The sequence below is a fragment of the Alosa alosa genome, chromosome 10 (genome assembly GCF_017589495.1).
Source record: "Alosa alosa isolate M-15738 ecotype Scorff River chromosome 10, AALO_Geno_1.1, whole genome shotgun sequence".
Lineage (NCBI taxonomy): Eukaryota > Metazoa > Chordata > Actinopteri > Clupeiformes > Clupeidae > Alosa > Alosa alosa.
This window is the reverse complement of record NC_063198.1, coordinates 15277902-15293916: the sequence shown is the minus strand read 5'-3', so window position 1 is coordinate 15293916 and position 16015 is coordinate 15277902. Positions and strand designations below refer to the sequence as shown.

General features: G+C 45.2%; 1 protein-coding gene across 11 annotated transcripts in view; it reads left to right on the top strand.

Moving 5' to 3' along the window:
• The window catches only part of plekha6 (pleckstrin homology domain containing, family A member 6), an 80856-nt gene that overhangs the window by 34306 nt on the left and 30535 nt on the right, over positions 1–16015 (top strand). For 10 of the 11 annotated variants that reach the window (XM_048254076.1, XM_048254077.1, XM_048254068.1 and 7 more), the window contains 4 exons: positions 5743–5823; positions 7330–7504; positions 10320–10424; positions 10603–10675. In XM_048254076.1, the coding sequence (XP_048110033.1) occupies positions 7352–7504; positions 10320–10424; positions 10603–10675 (331 nt within the window). In that variant the 5' untranslated portion in view covers positions 5743–5823; positions 7330–7351. Of the gene's footprint in view, positions 1–2572; positions 3069–5742; positions 5824–7329; positions 7505–10319; positions 10425–10602; positions 10676–16015 lie in introns of those variants that run through there. The other variant, XM_048254070.1, reaches the window with a different exon arrangement.

Genomic DNA, 16015 nt, shown 5'->3' with positions numbered 1-16015 from the left:
CCTGCCAGGCCATCCTAGGGAAAGAAATTGCGATAGCAATGGAACATCCAGTGAACAACGAAAAAAGGAACATAAAAACAAAGGATTAATATGATAAACACACAAGAGCATTCTCTGTAATCCCTTTGGGTTTGTGCTGATGGGAATTGAACATGGACAGATTGGACTGTCTGAGTGCTGGACTGCAGAAATGCATGTAGAGAAAGCTGACCATGGCTGGAATATGTGCTGTAAGACATTAACAGGCCGATCAATCACTATTTGTGGGATTTTGCCCTAATTTGCCTGCATTTGACTTCTCAAAGGGCAGCTCTCTGTCACATTTAGTTTGGTAGACAAGATAGAAGAGTTTATCAGCACCCACTGAAACATATTAAGCCTGCTACTGCTGTAAAGAGGAGGGGGGATGGGGTGTGTGTTGGAGGGGGAGTGTATAAGCTACTGGTAACATTATGTCGCTTGAATCTGCCATCACACAGTAGGGAGCTAGGAGGCAGGTTTTAGGTTGGAGTGTATCATACAATGGTTTGATGGTTTCTTACTGTGGTCCAGCAACTACTTTTCAACTGCTTTTCAATCTCTGTTTGTGGAAAGAGCCATTTCAGCGTTCTTTCTCATTTTGTACTTACAGTGTACATCGGACTCATGGATTCTGAATCACTGCCTGGTTGCTCCAGTGAACAATAACTTAAGAGGTCTATGTCAGATAATTACATACTGTTGACCTGTGCACAGGTATAGTGAGAACCTACGGATTTGCTGTGCTGTTATTGAGGAAAAGTAGTGGTGTGTGGAGAGGGGTCTTAAGGCAAGGCAACTGGATGCACCGCATGCAACTCTACACCACTGGGTATTGATCTGCGCAAATGCATCATACAAATCAATACATGCAGACTAGACTTAATAGCTTGTTATCATGAATTAGACATGGATACCAAGTACATTCCATCCCTCTGAGGATTAGGAACATTTCGGAGGGATTATAAAAAAAATGCTCTGGGCTTTTACACAGTTTACACACACACACACACACACACACACACACACACACACAAACTGAGAGAGAGAGAGAGAGAAAGTGATGTAACTCTAGCCATTAGGAATATTGAAGTGGGGAACTCCCTGTATCGCTTACTGAAACACACTTCCGAATAGCTCCAGGACAGGCAGAATAATAAAATAAAAAATTCAGCAGGAGCTTTTCTTTTCTTCTTCTATTCGTCCATTGTTTTCTCACACTCACTCTCTCAATCTTTATTCTTTGCATTTTTATTTCATTGAATGTCCACCTTTTGGAATGACTATGTTTTATATTTTGGTGACAAACATCAGCCTTTGACCACTTGATCTAGTTGGACACACACAGGCCTACACAACTCAGTGTTTTCTGCCTGCATAGCAATGACGGGTGGACCTCAAGGGAATTCGATGCCATCTAACTCGCTCTACATTTAACTGCCACACAGTTGTTTTTGTTGAATAAGAAATTGTTTCGTTAGAAGCATCATGATATTGTAATATGCGGTTGGAGAAAGGGAACGAATGGACAACCAAAATGTACATGTAGGAAAGACAAACCACTGTGGATCCACCTCTGGCTTGAGGATGGTTGTAGTCTTCGGACGCTTGTTTTTGGGATATTCTGAGAGATACTTGTCTTTTGCTTCAGCAGTTCACCCAAGCCATCCATCATATTTTACATCTCATGTCATGCTTAGTACTCATTTCCTGTCCAAGACGAATAAATCAAATATGCTATTTTGAACAATCTTCACAATTATTCCCATGTAGATCTGTAATTTCACTGTAACTAAAGGTTACTTTGGTGGAGACGAACTATTCATCAGACTCGCTCTATATTCTGTCATTGTGAGAAACTTGACTGTTGGGAACAGGGCCTCGGACATGATTGGAAGTGTGTCTAACGTCGGTCTGAATGACATAGTGGAGCTTTAATATGGCCATCAGAGCCCGAGACCGAGCCCAGTGCTTTTTATTGCTGAGCTTGTTTGAGGATGAATTATGGATTTAATTATGACTGTGTGCTGGAGAGAGAGAGAGACAGAGAGACAGAGAGAGAGAGAGAGAGAGAGAGAGAGAGAGAGAGAGAGAGAGAGAGACGGGGGGTATTGGTGTGCAGCTACAGCATGGTGCAGATTAGAATGGACGGTGCTGGATGGTTTTTGCTGTATGGGTCACAACGAGAGGGGTGGCGGTGGACATGGGTGGAGCGTTCAGATTTGCTGCACCTGAGTGGCTGACATCCTTGTTCTCCCTTCCCCCTGCGACCCCCATCTCCTATCCTGTCCAAGGTCCAGGCTGACATGGCTATTCCCAAGGGGAGTCTTGGTCATCACTCTCTCTCTCTCTTTTTTAGCATGGGTGGGTGGCAGCGTGTAACCACATCTCAATCTGGGCTCTGGCAGACAGGTCCTGCGTCCTGCATGCATCTGTGGTCTTAAGTGCCTCCAGCGGGAAAACGAGGGGTGAGCGGTGAGAGAGAGTGAGAGAGAGAGAGGGAGAGAGAGAGAGGAGAGAGAGAGAGGAGAGAGAGAGGGATGGAAGGACGAAAGGAGAGGTAGGGAGGGAAAGAGAGAGAGTGAGGGAGAGAGAGAGAGAGAGAGAGAGACCCTGCAAGCAAATAAGCTGAGTTGTGCAGTTCTGGTTGTGCCGGAGAGCTCATGAGGGAGATACAGCAGGAGGTAGAGCACAGGGACACAGGATAGATAGAAGGAGAGAGAGATAGAGAGAGAGGGAGAGAGGAGAAGAGCGTGTGAGAGAGAGGAGGTGGGGGATATACACAGAGAGACTGGCTAGGCAACAGCATACATTCTCAAGGAGAGAAAGGAGGACAGCAATTATTACAACCAACAGCCCGCGAGGCAAGCAGGCAGGCAGGCAGCCGTATAAGGGGCTCCCTCTGGCACTCTTTCACCAGCTGCTTCCCAGCATTCTCTCCATCTCTCGCTGTCGTCCACCGCCCGTCCTGTGCAGTCCATCCCCAGGCTGGCTTCTATATGACTGATCCGGGGGACGATGCTGAAGTTCCGAGCCGACCGGAGGGTAAGGTAGGTGGGGAGGAGAGGAGAGGAGAGGAGTGGAGGATGGTGGGGTGGGGGGTGATGGGGTCTCTACGCCCGCTGGTCCTGGAGGACAGTGACGGCAAGGCAGGAAGGTGAAGTTTTATTGTGGGGGTGGTGGTGATGGTGGTGGTGGTGGGGGGGTTGCACTAGCAGCTGCAGCGGAGGGGAGAGAAAGTGAAAGCCGTAGATTAAGGAGGACGACTGCAATGCAGTGCTGGAGGGAGCCGGGGAAGGTGTCTTGTTTTTTTCCCCCTCTTTCCCCGAACATGTGTTTGTGTTAGGCAGCGTGACGTGCGGAGTGTGTCTGAGATTCATGAGCGGGATCTGTGTATGTGTCTGTATCTCTGTGTGTGTGGATGTGTGTGTGTGTGTGTGTGTGTGTGTGTGTGTGTGTGTGTGTGTGTGTGTGTGTGTGTGTGTGTGTGTGTGTGTGTGTGCGTGCGTGCGTGCGTATGTCTGTCTGCATGAACATTTCCATGTGCACTTCTGTTTGTGCAGTCACATTCATTTTCTGCCTTAGCCCTGGTCTGTGTGCAGAGGGCTGGCTTTTGATGATCTGAAACCATGTGTTTACCTGTGGACTGTTTTTGATACACAGTTGAAATAATGGCTTTGAAATAAAGGCTCTGAAATCTCAAATCTACATTCTCCTCTGTTTACGTCCTGATGTTATGTAATGGCAAGGTTGTGCAGCATACACTAATTTATTTTCCCTTTGGAGCGGCAAAGCAACTCCGCTTTCTATATAGGTTTGTAGGTTAGTCACTTCCAAGCATGCTCAGTAGCGAGACCCTATGAGACCACGCCAGAGACACCACTGCTTTTGCTGTCAAGCGCTCAAGCTGTCTGCTTTTTATCAAAAAGGAAAGTTGTGTTGTTGTGTATGTGTGTGTGTGTGTGTGTGTGTGTGTGTGTGTGTGTGTGTGTGTGTGTGTGTGTGTTTTGGAAATACTAGTCACTGGTGTGTGCTGTGTTGGTGGGGAGAGGTGCATGCCTTCAGCCTGAGAGTGTTCTTGGCCGGAGTCCACTGTCCTTTCACCTGTCAGTGTATGTGTGTGCATGTGTTTTCGTTTGGGGGATTGAGGCAATGCAGGCCGCCTTTGGAGGCTGCTTGTGTAGATGCCACATATCCTGGGAAGTAGGCCCATAACTCTTAGCCTCTCCAGGGGCACTTCAAAGCCCCTTGTGAGGGAAAAATAATGCCAAGCGGGAGAAGGGCACGTGTTGTTTCTTGGCAGCCAAAACCACCATGCCTCTCCCTGTCATGGGCCTACAATCCCCTCTTGCAGACCCAGCTGATAGCAGACATACACAAACATGTGTGGTCCAAAATAGGACTACAACTCCCATGCTGCTTTGCACGGGAGTGTTTTGACTAACACCACTGGCCTCAGTGCCAGATCCCCGGTGTTGAGCCCTACCCTCAGTAGCCAGATAAAAGCCCACGTTGGTGCCCACAGGTGAGAGTCTACCTGCTGCTGGCAATGCTAACCACCACCTGAAGTCCAGCCTGCTGTTGCCACCACTTGCTTCTACACCATGTGCAGTGTACCTTAGAGAGCCCTGTACGATAGGGTACAAGATAACATAACACCTTATCCCCTGTGTGGCTCTGTGACTAAAGGAAAGATCATGTTTTCAGCTTCTCCCAGCGAGGACAGTAGAGCCAAGAAGCTGCCGGAATAAGCAGACAGTCTGTGACTCTGCGACATTGTTGTGACACTGTTTGTCTGTTTTGTCCATATCTATACACGGGTTTCCCATTTACCAACTAAACTAGATGCGCGCGCAGCCGTGGGGCAGAAGACGCTTGGTGGCCGTCCACAACGTTATAAACTTAACCTAAATAATCGGCTGCTGTAAGCTACATTCGGATTTGTTTGTATACCCCTGTTGTCTCAATGATAATAACATCTCATTTCAGGCTATATTTCAGAGTTTGCCGTTCATTTTCATTTTTAATATAACATCATATTTTGTCATTTTTGGTGAAGACATGCATTCCGTTAGGGATATTGAACATATTGAACATTCTCTAACCATCGTGATTTCGAATTGGTGCAGTTTTCAGCACAAAAACTCATTTTATTCTTTTCCTGGAGAGCATTGCTCTATGCTGTTTTATGGTGCTTTCTGCCTCTTAGTTGTGCACACATGTTTTCGTGACGTTGCATAGAAATCCATGTATATGAAAGCAACACATCAAGTGCTTTTATGTACCCTGTTGCAGGAGGAACTAGCATATATTCAATACAGTGAAATCTTTATAGGAAGTACATTGCTGAGCAGAGACTGCTCCTGATTCAAAGGTGATTGGTGTGTCTTGAAATTGAAATCGTCCATATGACGATTGACCGTTATACGTGTCCCCACATACACACACAAACAAACACACAAAGCGTAAATTAGTGAAGTTCCGTTGATGGAGTCTGACCTCATAATTAGCCCTGATGAAAGTGTTGCTGAGGTGTTATGATCAATACGCCTTTTACATTTGTTCCCTCCACTAACTGACTGACTCTCTCTCTCTCTCTCTCTCTGTCTCTCTCTCTGTGTTGCTATTGACATGTGTGGATCCCACATGAGCTGTTTTGATGGGTGTTTAAGATTTTAACTGACTTTCTGACCCTTTCTCTCCCTTCTTCTTCCCTCTCTGCAGTCAAAATGACCAAAATGGACCACCTGGACACCCAGTGATCCAGAGCCATTTGGAAGAGAGTGTTCATCTTCAGAAAAGCCTGTGAGTAAAATCTTACTGTCTCATGTTTACACTCCTACTGCTAAATAAAAGATGCTATTTGCAACCTCGAAAGACATAAAACTGTGTTCTGTCCCATGTTCTGCCCATCGATCTGATCATCATTCATAATGGATACAATTGTGTTCTCCTCATGCCTGAGCTAGCCTAGGTCAGTAATGATGTGGTCAAGGGATACTGCCACGGGTTTGTATGCTGAGTGCTGAGGCTATGGCTTCTCCAGGATGCTAAGCTAATTATGACAGCCATTATGGCTGCCATTTTCGCCTCCTCTGTGTCCACTGCTATCATGCCCATCCCAGAATCTTTCTGTCCATTAATATTTCAGGAATACAAGGCACCATTACCAACATAAAGAAATGGCAATCACTGCCATACAGCAAATGTTTTCTTTGTCCAAGGCGTGTTATCTGATGCTGAGGAAATCTTTTGTCTGTGTAAGAGATTAAAGAACGATTACCTCGGGGCACCCACACCCTCCTCTGAACACCTAAGAAAACAAACCACAGATGACAGTATAACACCACACCATAAACACACACACACACACACACACACACACACACACACACACACACACACACACACACACACACACACACACACAGATCTGGCAGAAGCCTTGATCTTCACCTGTAACCTTATATATAATTTCCATGAGGAAATTTCCAAAAGGGTTGCTTGTACTGGACCCTAAGACTAGGCACAATTCATGTCTTCTATAATGCAATTTTTGATTGAAATCTCTGGTGCCCCTGCTATGGGCTAAGACAGTAACACATAACATATTGCAGTAGATTATCCTCTGTAATCTGACTCGGGTGAATATTACAGTGTGTAAAATGAAGTGGCTCCGGGACGTGTCTCCAGGGAGATGCTCGTAAATCCTTGAGTAGTGCTGGTCAGCGAATCCGCGGGCGGGCAAGCGAGCTCAGGGCCTGACGGGAGAGATCGATACATTGACCAGAAGACTGCAGACGCACCTCTGCCTCCTCTCACTAGTTCTGACACGAACTCTGACTCATTCATTCTCTCTCTGTCTGTCTGTCTCTCTCTCTCTCTCCCTCTCTCTCTCTGATCCCTCTGATCCTTCTCCACCAAGCTTTCCACTCCAATCACATTCCTTGCAAAACCCATTGGCTGTTTTTAAACTGCAACCTCAGTGGGTGCGGCCTGCTTGCTCCCTGCCAGTCGGGGCAGTAAAAATAGCCGCGGCTCCTTCCCATGCTGCACTGCACTGCTCTCTTCCTCTCCGCTCCCCCTCTATCAATCAAAACGCACCACTCTCAAGGGAAAAGAAAGAAAATAAGACAGAAAGGGGAAAAAAATAAAAGTAGTCGTCTCTTCAGTCTCTTCCGTGTGTGGGGGAGCATGAGAAGCAGATGATGTGGAGCGCGTAGGCTCAGTCCGGTTAGGAATGGCAAGGATGGTGCGGATAGGGAATGCTGCTGGGACTGATGGCGTGTTGTGGTGTGCGTGTGTCGGCAGGAGCAGGAACAGTGCTCTGGACATGAATGGCAAGGCGGGCCGGAGAGAGCCAGAGAACGGCACGGCCGGCACCAGCGCCAACGTCAACGCCAGCGCCGGACAAGGCAACGCCAACGGCAACAACATTGCCATGATGACAGAGGCACAGCCGGACACGCAGCCACCGCTCGCACGGGTCAGTAGAGGAGCACCGTTCTGCTAATGCAACTAGCTCACACACACACACACACACACTCACACACACACACACACACACACACACACACACACACACACACACACACACACACACACACACACACACACACACACAAACTCACACACACACACACACACACACACACACACACACACACACACACACACACACATACAAACTCTTTTTGTCTTTGTCTCTTTCCTTCTTTTGCCTCTTCTCTCTCTCTCTTTCTCACACATACACACACACTGTCTCTCTCTCTCTCTCTTCTCTCTACACACTCAAACACAGGCACACACACACACACACACACACACACACACACACACACACACACACACACACACACACACACACACACAAACACACACACACACACATGGTTACTTAGCCACATCAGCCCTAATGTGCTATCTTCCCTAGTGCCTCAGTCTGCTGCTGTAGTCTTCCTCTCTAGGCTCCTGTGACTCAGGACACATCATCACTGCTGGAGCTCTCCGTTCCTACAGCTCAAAAAGAACATAGCCGCTTCCGGAGTGTTCTGCGCTGACAGCCACTAACACAGCTTTACCGCTTCAACTCTGCACTGTCACAAGCCTCTCGTGTACCACTAGTGATGTGCTTTTTTCTTGCAGCTTACAGCAGCGTACACACACAGACACACACACACACACACACACACACACACACACACACACACACACACAAACACAAACACACACACACACACACACACACACTGAATTCTGGTCTGTCACAGCCTTTGTTGCTGGTCTGTCACAGCCTTTTGTTGCACATACATACTAGTCATTTATGCTTTTCTTTATTCTTGCATCAGCACATACATTTCACACATACATTTATTAAAAACAATCTTTCTCACTACCCCTATACACACACACACACACCCACACACACACACACAAACACATACACACACACACACACACACACACACACACACACACACACCACACATACACACACCACTTGTGCTGATGCTAAGCTTGTCTTGCAGCATCCACATCATCTCAAGTGTAAGTCTCCACTTGACCTAAGTTTTACACCGGCACACACATACTCAGGCGCCTTGTGTAACTGACGCTGCTGCTGTCTTTGTGGAAGGTCTTGTTAGAAGGGGATTAGAGTTTGTATGTTCTGTTATCCCTAAAGAGATCACTTGGCATCTCCTAATGTTTAGATTTGCATCAGAGGTTTTCCTCTAAAACAGTTAAGCCTAATCCTTGAGCTTGATTTTGTTTTCCGTAGAAAAGCAGAGAGAAACTCAGGATTAATGTTTGTTAAAACAATCAAGTTTCCTGGAAATTAGTCAGCTTCAATTACCCTCATCCCAAAAGCTGTTCTAAACAACCTTGTAGGGATCAAATATGCCTGAAAGTTTTGAGTTCCTCCATATGTCTAATTCATAACAAATAATAATGTTTGAATAATGTTTCATAATAATGTGTCCACTGTCCATATCATCATAACCAGCATGCTAGAATGGTGAAAACGGAAAAGTGGAAAACACACCCAGCAAAAGTTTTTTTTTTTTTTCACCAACATGCAAGTGGGGACCCAACTCTCTGACAAAGAAAAAATAAAAAACAGCTTTGATATTATTCTATCCTTGGTGAACCCAGAAAACACTTTGCAAACAGTTTCATTTCACTGCTGGTTTTGCTCCTGAAAGTTCGGAAACGGGCATCAATGGGCTCCTTTCCAAATGGACCTGCAGGGCAAATTCAAATTTGCTATCAGGTTCATCTGGGTTTGCCCAGGCTATTGGGAGGTGAGGACAGCACCTGGGTAGTAGAGTTGGTCAAGGACATACTATAGATTGCATACCTTGTTTTCCAAAACACGCAAGGAGACGTCTAGGTCCAGACAGGAGAAAAAGGGAGGAGAAGCCGCTCCTGACAATCTTATCTCTTAATCTTGGAATGTTCCGGCACAGAACAAAAGACTCCAGCAAAGAAGTTAAAAAAAAGAAAAAAGAAAAAAGAATTGGGTTTTAAAAAACTTGTCTGCACAATTGATTTCCAACTAGCATCAGCTCAGGGTACTGTCAGGAGTCAGTGTTGAGTTGAATGAACTATTAGAGAAAGGCAAGAAGCAGCAACACCAATCTAATGGACATCATTACATATGCAGCCCAATTAGTGAAGCAATATTAAGAAGATAAAGTATGTTCTGCAGTATATCTGTAATGACTGGGCTGTTATGGGCATGATATGGTAGAGTACACATTTGAGAAGCTGAGATGGGGCCAAGTGTATAGATGTTTGGCTCATTTGATCTTTCCGACTGTTCAGGAAATGAATGATTTGGAAACTGAGTGAAAAGAGTGTTGCCATGTCACAGTGTAAACAGTCCGTCGTGAGCACAATGGTTTTCTATGCGACTTTATCAGTCCATAGTCATGGAGATAAGTCACAATGTGGCAACAGTGCCCGAAATATCAACCCGCTGATTTGTTTAGGATTTGTCTGTGGCTTCTGGCTGTGCTCTGCTGACTGCTGGTCACATGATGCGTTGTGTGAACACACAGGTGTGAAGGGGCCACATAGCTGTTTTTCACACCCTCTTATAAAAGCACCTTGCAGCGCTCTGCTCTCTGTCTGAGCCATCTGTCAAAGTGCCAGTGAGTGTGTGTTTGTGTGTGTGTGTGTGTGTGTTTGTGTGTGTGTGTGTGTGTGTGTGTGTGTGTGTGTGTGTGTGTGTGTGTGTGCATCGCATTGCCACTTTGAGATTTCCTGTCCTGACACTTGTCCGTTCCGTGTCGTTTCAGGTTTCGCGCACGTCCAGGAAGGCAGCGACGTTTGGCAAGCGCTCCAACTCGATGCGCAGGAACCCCAAGGCGGAAGTCACCAAGCAAGGGTGGCTTCACAAGCAGGTAACTTGTAGAGTCAAGTGCCATGCTGTGACTTGGACAAACAGACCGTCCTCCTAGTCAAACAACCACGTCATCCTTGCAACTTCAAACAACTCTTGTACCTAGTCACAGGATTGTAGTGCATTCCATATCCCTGTGCTTGCAGGCAGTAAAATATATTTTTTTCTTTTCCTTGTAGGCCAGCAGTGGTGTCAAGCAATGGAACAGACGCTGGTTCGTGCTGACTGATCGATGTCTCTTCTATTATAAAGGTATGTATTTCTGATTTAAAGTTCAATGTCACATGAACGTTTTGGCAGTAAAGTGGCTGGGGAATTTTAGCCAATAAACAACCAGGATCATATCTTTCAATAGTATATGTTTGTTTGTGTTAGCTCTGTTCCTTAGACAATCAGACAATATAAAACTGACACGTAAAGGCAACATATCACCTTGTAGCCATAACAATGTGAATACTGTGTCTTCCTTGTTTGTTTTGGCAACTATTGACTAAGATGACAAATTACATGATTACTGTAAGCACCTGCTTCTAAAATTTCCTATTAAATACAGTCATCTCCCCCACATATTGTGCCAAAGCGTTACATTGCCTTGTTTGGAACGATGGGTTGCTCTGTTGTTTTTGTAGACACTGAAATACTTTACCCACCCTCTGTGTTCTGGTTCACAACCAGAACAAGTGCAGATCTCAGATGCTTGTTGGACTGGAAATATTGTACAGTACATGGTACATTAGATTTGCTTAACTACAGTTCAAAAGGTGTTGTTTTGTTGTGCTAGGTATTAGCAATGGGGTCAAGGACAGGACCACTTTAAGTGATGATCTGCCTGCTGTGTTAATTTTATTTTGAGATGTGCTGTCAACACCAAGCGCCGTGCAGCATTGTCCAGCTCTAGCTCTTGCTGATGCTGCCGCGGGCAGGGGCAGAATGAGGTCATCTGCTGGACAGAAAGCCGGCAGGGCCTGGGGCTTTGGTTTGGTCCAGAGACACTGTGACCTCAGAGGCATAAATATTCAAGGAGACTTTTCTCAAACTGCCACCCTGTCTCACCCAGCTATTAGAAACCATAGCATTTGAAATGATCAGTAAAATTGCCCATACTCACATTTTGCTGATGTATGCTGGTATTGGTTAAAAGGGTTAAAACAGTTGGTGGGAATGACACTGCAAGTATTATGTAGGTTGTAAATGTGAGAAGCTATATGGTAATGTTTTTCAGCATATGTTCTCAGTACACTGCAAAGACGTTCTCTCGCCCTCCCTCACTCCCTGGTTATTCTCTCTCCTTCTCTGTGACTTTTCCTCCTCTCTCTCTCTCTCTCTCTCTTCTTATCCCTCTCTCTGTCTCTGTATTGTGTTAACGGCGCTGTCTCCTGGGGTGCTGCGGTGTCTGTGCACTCTCCTCAGCCCCAGTAGTCGCTGTTGCACTTTTGAGACTGAGCGCGCTCCGTGGTGTCTCAGCTCATCAGCCGTCATCCCAGGGCCCTCCTCCTCCTCCTCCTCCTCCTCGCCCTTTAAAACGCAGACTTCAAAATGGCTCTCTGCGACTCCATACATAGACTCATCACTTTCTCCCTCACACCCCACCAGTGTTGAGTGGTAGTAGTAATAGCAGTAGTAAACACAGTAAACAGTCTGGAGTGTTGGGGCCTGACTCGTAAATAGTGTCATATTGTTTCCATGATATTGTTTGGGTGTTATTTTTCTTCCCGCTAAATGTTGCATTGAACTAAAGAGGCCTGTAAATGTTTAGAGCGTGACCAGGAAGCACTGGACTGGACCACTGGACTGGACCACAGTCCTCTGACGTTGATACTGTGTGATGCAATGGGGATACGAGCGCTGACTATGGTGTCTTTTACACCCCGGGACCTTCTCCTCCAAAATGTCACACTTGTGTTGTCCTGTGTGTGTGTGTGTGTGTGTGTGTGTGTGTGTGTGCGCGTGCGTGCGAGTGTGTGTGTGTGTGTGTGTGTGTGCTTGTGTGTGTGCGCGTGCGTGCATATGTGGTGTGCTTTGTCCTTAATGGAATCATTTTGGCTCCGCGTCCCTATCTTACCTGTCTCCTTGCTGTGAAGTGAGCCCTCTGGCAAACGTTGCAGTGTTTACACCTCACACCCACATGACCTGCTATTTAAATGCTCTGACATGACAAGTTGCCATCAGTTTAGCTCAGCTCCATGTCATGCTAGCAACGCTAAAGAGGAGTCTTGTTCAAATAATAGGCCCATACAGCACAATGGCCCCCTGACAGTCAATGGTACCAATAGACATCTGGTGTAAAGGGACTGGAGACATGGCCCTCTGCCTGTGTGTCTTGATAAGGGACTCAATGAATTTACTGCTCCAACAGAAAAACCTGAATAGAATGCTGCTATTTTTAAAGCTTGTCAATGAGTCCGTCCACTGCAGAGCTCCTCACAGTAATAGCTCACAGTGGTTGTCTTCTGGTAAAAAGTCATATTTGGGTGGCGTAAGAGCTGACAAGTTATGATTTATTTACAAGTGCTAACACTCAACCAATTGATGTGGTACATCTTCCTTCAAAGACCTGCAGGCATGTGTGCATGCCTTTTTTATTCCGGACCGTGGAAGGAATGTGCCCTGCAGAGCCACAAGTTAAATGTACCTGGGGGGAACACAACCTTTCACCCCTCTTGCATGTGTGTTTGTGTGTGTGTGTGTGTGTGTGTGTGTGTGTGTGTGTGTGTGTGTGTGTGTGTGTGTGTGTATTCTCTGGGCCTATGTTGGAGTGGGTGTTTTGAGGTATAGCATGCTGCTGCTGGGCTGCAGTGTCCTGTCTGTGTCCATTCCAGTGTTTGTGTGTGTGTGTGTGTGTGTGTGTGTGTGTGTGTGTGTGTGTGTGTGTGTCTAGAAACTCCCGAGTATGTGACCACGGTGTGATAGGAGAGCACGGTGTGTTCGTCGACCCTGCACTTTTGATGTTTTGGCAGACCACGGAGGGAGAGCTTTGAACTCAGCCCCCCCGGAGCAAATGTACTAATAGCTTGGGGTTTGTCCTTGTCACCTTGTCAATCATTTTGTCCTTGTCACCCAAAGGTATCACAGTGGGGCAACATTTTCAGTCATGGCAAAAACTATATCTATGCGTGTTGAATGCAAGGTGCCCAATCAAGGACGAGAGTAGAATCATTATTTGGAAATGCTCAGTTATTTTTTAGTATGATAATCAGTTACACTATTTAAAGGTAATCTACGTAAGAGTGACATGACACTGTCATATATAAACAGGTCATAAACATTTATGACACACAACACTTCTCTCACTCGCTTCTGTTAAGTGTCATTTGGTTTTTGTCATGACAAGTTAGGGTTAGTGACATTCTGTTTTGTCATGACAAGTTAGGGTTAGTGACATTCTGTTTTTGTCATGACAAGTTATGACAGTGTCATGTCACTCTTATGTAGATGCCTTCAAGTAAAGTGTTACAGAATAATCTATCTATCCATGATTGTTATTTGCAGATTTGGAGTAAAATTGACAGCTTTATAATACATTAGTAAAAGTAATATTAATAGTAATAGTATTAGTACCGGTAATGGTGTTGCAGTGCAGTGTTGTTGTGAACATATAGTGGGAGATGGGCATCAGCCTAGACTCTCCTGAATAGCCCAAACTGTCCAGTCAGAAGGATGAGTGGGCTGAGAGCTGTGACTCATTCATTAATGATTTTCAATGTGCTTTCCATAGATAAACGCCCACACAGGAGATGTGCATCGATGGAGATGATAATAGGAAATGGAGCTAAGAAAGGAGACATGCAGTAGGATGAGTCGATGAAGCCATCTACAGGCTTAGCCATGTTTATGTTTATGGTATTTAGCAGACGCTTTTGTCCAAAGCGACTTACAAATAACAACAATGCAATAGTTAAATTTAATAGTAAACAATTTAAAAAAAATGTTGGCAAGACAATGTCAATTCAATCAATAGTCAAATGAAACAAATAAATACTACAATATACAAACAATAATGCATAAGAAATGCTTGATAAACTATGTGTATATTGAATAGATATGCCTTTAGACCCAAAACTATCACAGGAACGGAGACATTTCAGCCAGTGCTCATTTGAAATGTATCATTTCTGGTCATTAGTGTCTGAATGGCTCGGTGGGATTCTCTTTTTAACTTAGAGATTTGGCTTTGATTCAGGTTCTCCCCTCTTTCCTCTGTCTCTATCCACACACACCCAAACCCCAAGCACACCCACACCCACACACACACACACACACACACACACACACAAAACACACACACACACCCAAACCCCAAGCACACACACACACACACACACACACACACACACACACACACACACAACACACACACACACACACACACACACACACACACACACACACACACACCACATACACACACACACACCCAGTCTCCATGCCAGCAAAGAGGAACAGAGAAAAAATGGCTGGCCTTCAGCTGTTAGTTGTTGTGCATGAGCAGCATGGTCACTGTGCTCGGAGCTCAGGAGGACGTGAGCTTGTTGCTGCATTAATGTGAAATTAAATGAGAGTATGAGAGTGGGGGATGGGCTTGTCAGCTTCCATACATAATGTGGTGGAGATTTGTTATGCATAAACTGCTCGTCAGTACACATGTGCACAAAAAAGCCAGTCTGTGGCTGTTGTGTGTCATCAGTTTGCTGTTTAAATATTGTTTTATTCTCTTTGTGTTAAACTTCAGTCTCCAGTTTACAACTGGAAATATCTCGGTCTCGTTTTAGATATACTTTTTACACATGTTGGTTTATTTAGGTTGGTTATATATAGTACTTGAATCAGGGGCGCCTGCAGGAATTAATGCTTTGGTACGCACACCCATCCCCCCCCAGCCCCGCAAAAAATTGTTTCACTCGTGAACAATATTTGTCCGTTTTAGGTCCGTGCATTGGTCAGTCAGCAAAAAAGTAGCCTACATAGCATAACAACATCCACATGCAATAATACAACGACAACGTCTACAATGACCTATTCATTTGGACAACTTGATACAGCCCTATACAGGCTAAAGTTACCTTTAGTTTTGTTCTAGCGTAACGTGACGTCTTGCTTTAGTGCAGTCTAACGTTCTGACAAGCACACCAATTGCCTACCTTGTTCTTGTCCATCTGGAATAACTCCTAGCTTTGCTGCCTCCATCCTTTCTGTTTTCGTTGTTTAAACTTGTGATATCCATGATGAGTATTGAGTTAGTGAATTAGCTCAACAATGTGTGCTGATAAGCATATATAGATAGCCGAATAAAAGAAAACAACAAGTAGCCTATTGCATGCCTGCGTGCGTATTCACTCTCCTGCTCAAACAAAATGTGTGCACGTTAATTTTGATAACGTGTTCACTAACTTTACGTAATAGAAAATGGTAAATAGCCTGATGGCATGCAGCTAATGGGATACTGTGCATAGTTGGGAAGGTATGGTAGGCCAATTTGGTGTGAATACACACACACACACAAGGGAAATGTTCTCTCACTGTTGAGTAGCATGATGGTACGCACAGTGCGTACGGACGTACACCTGCAGGCGCGCCTGACTTGAATGATGTAAG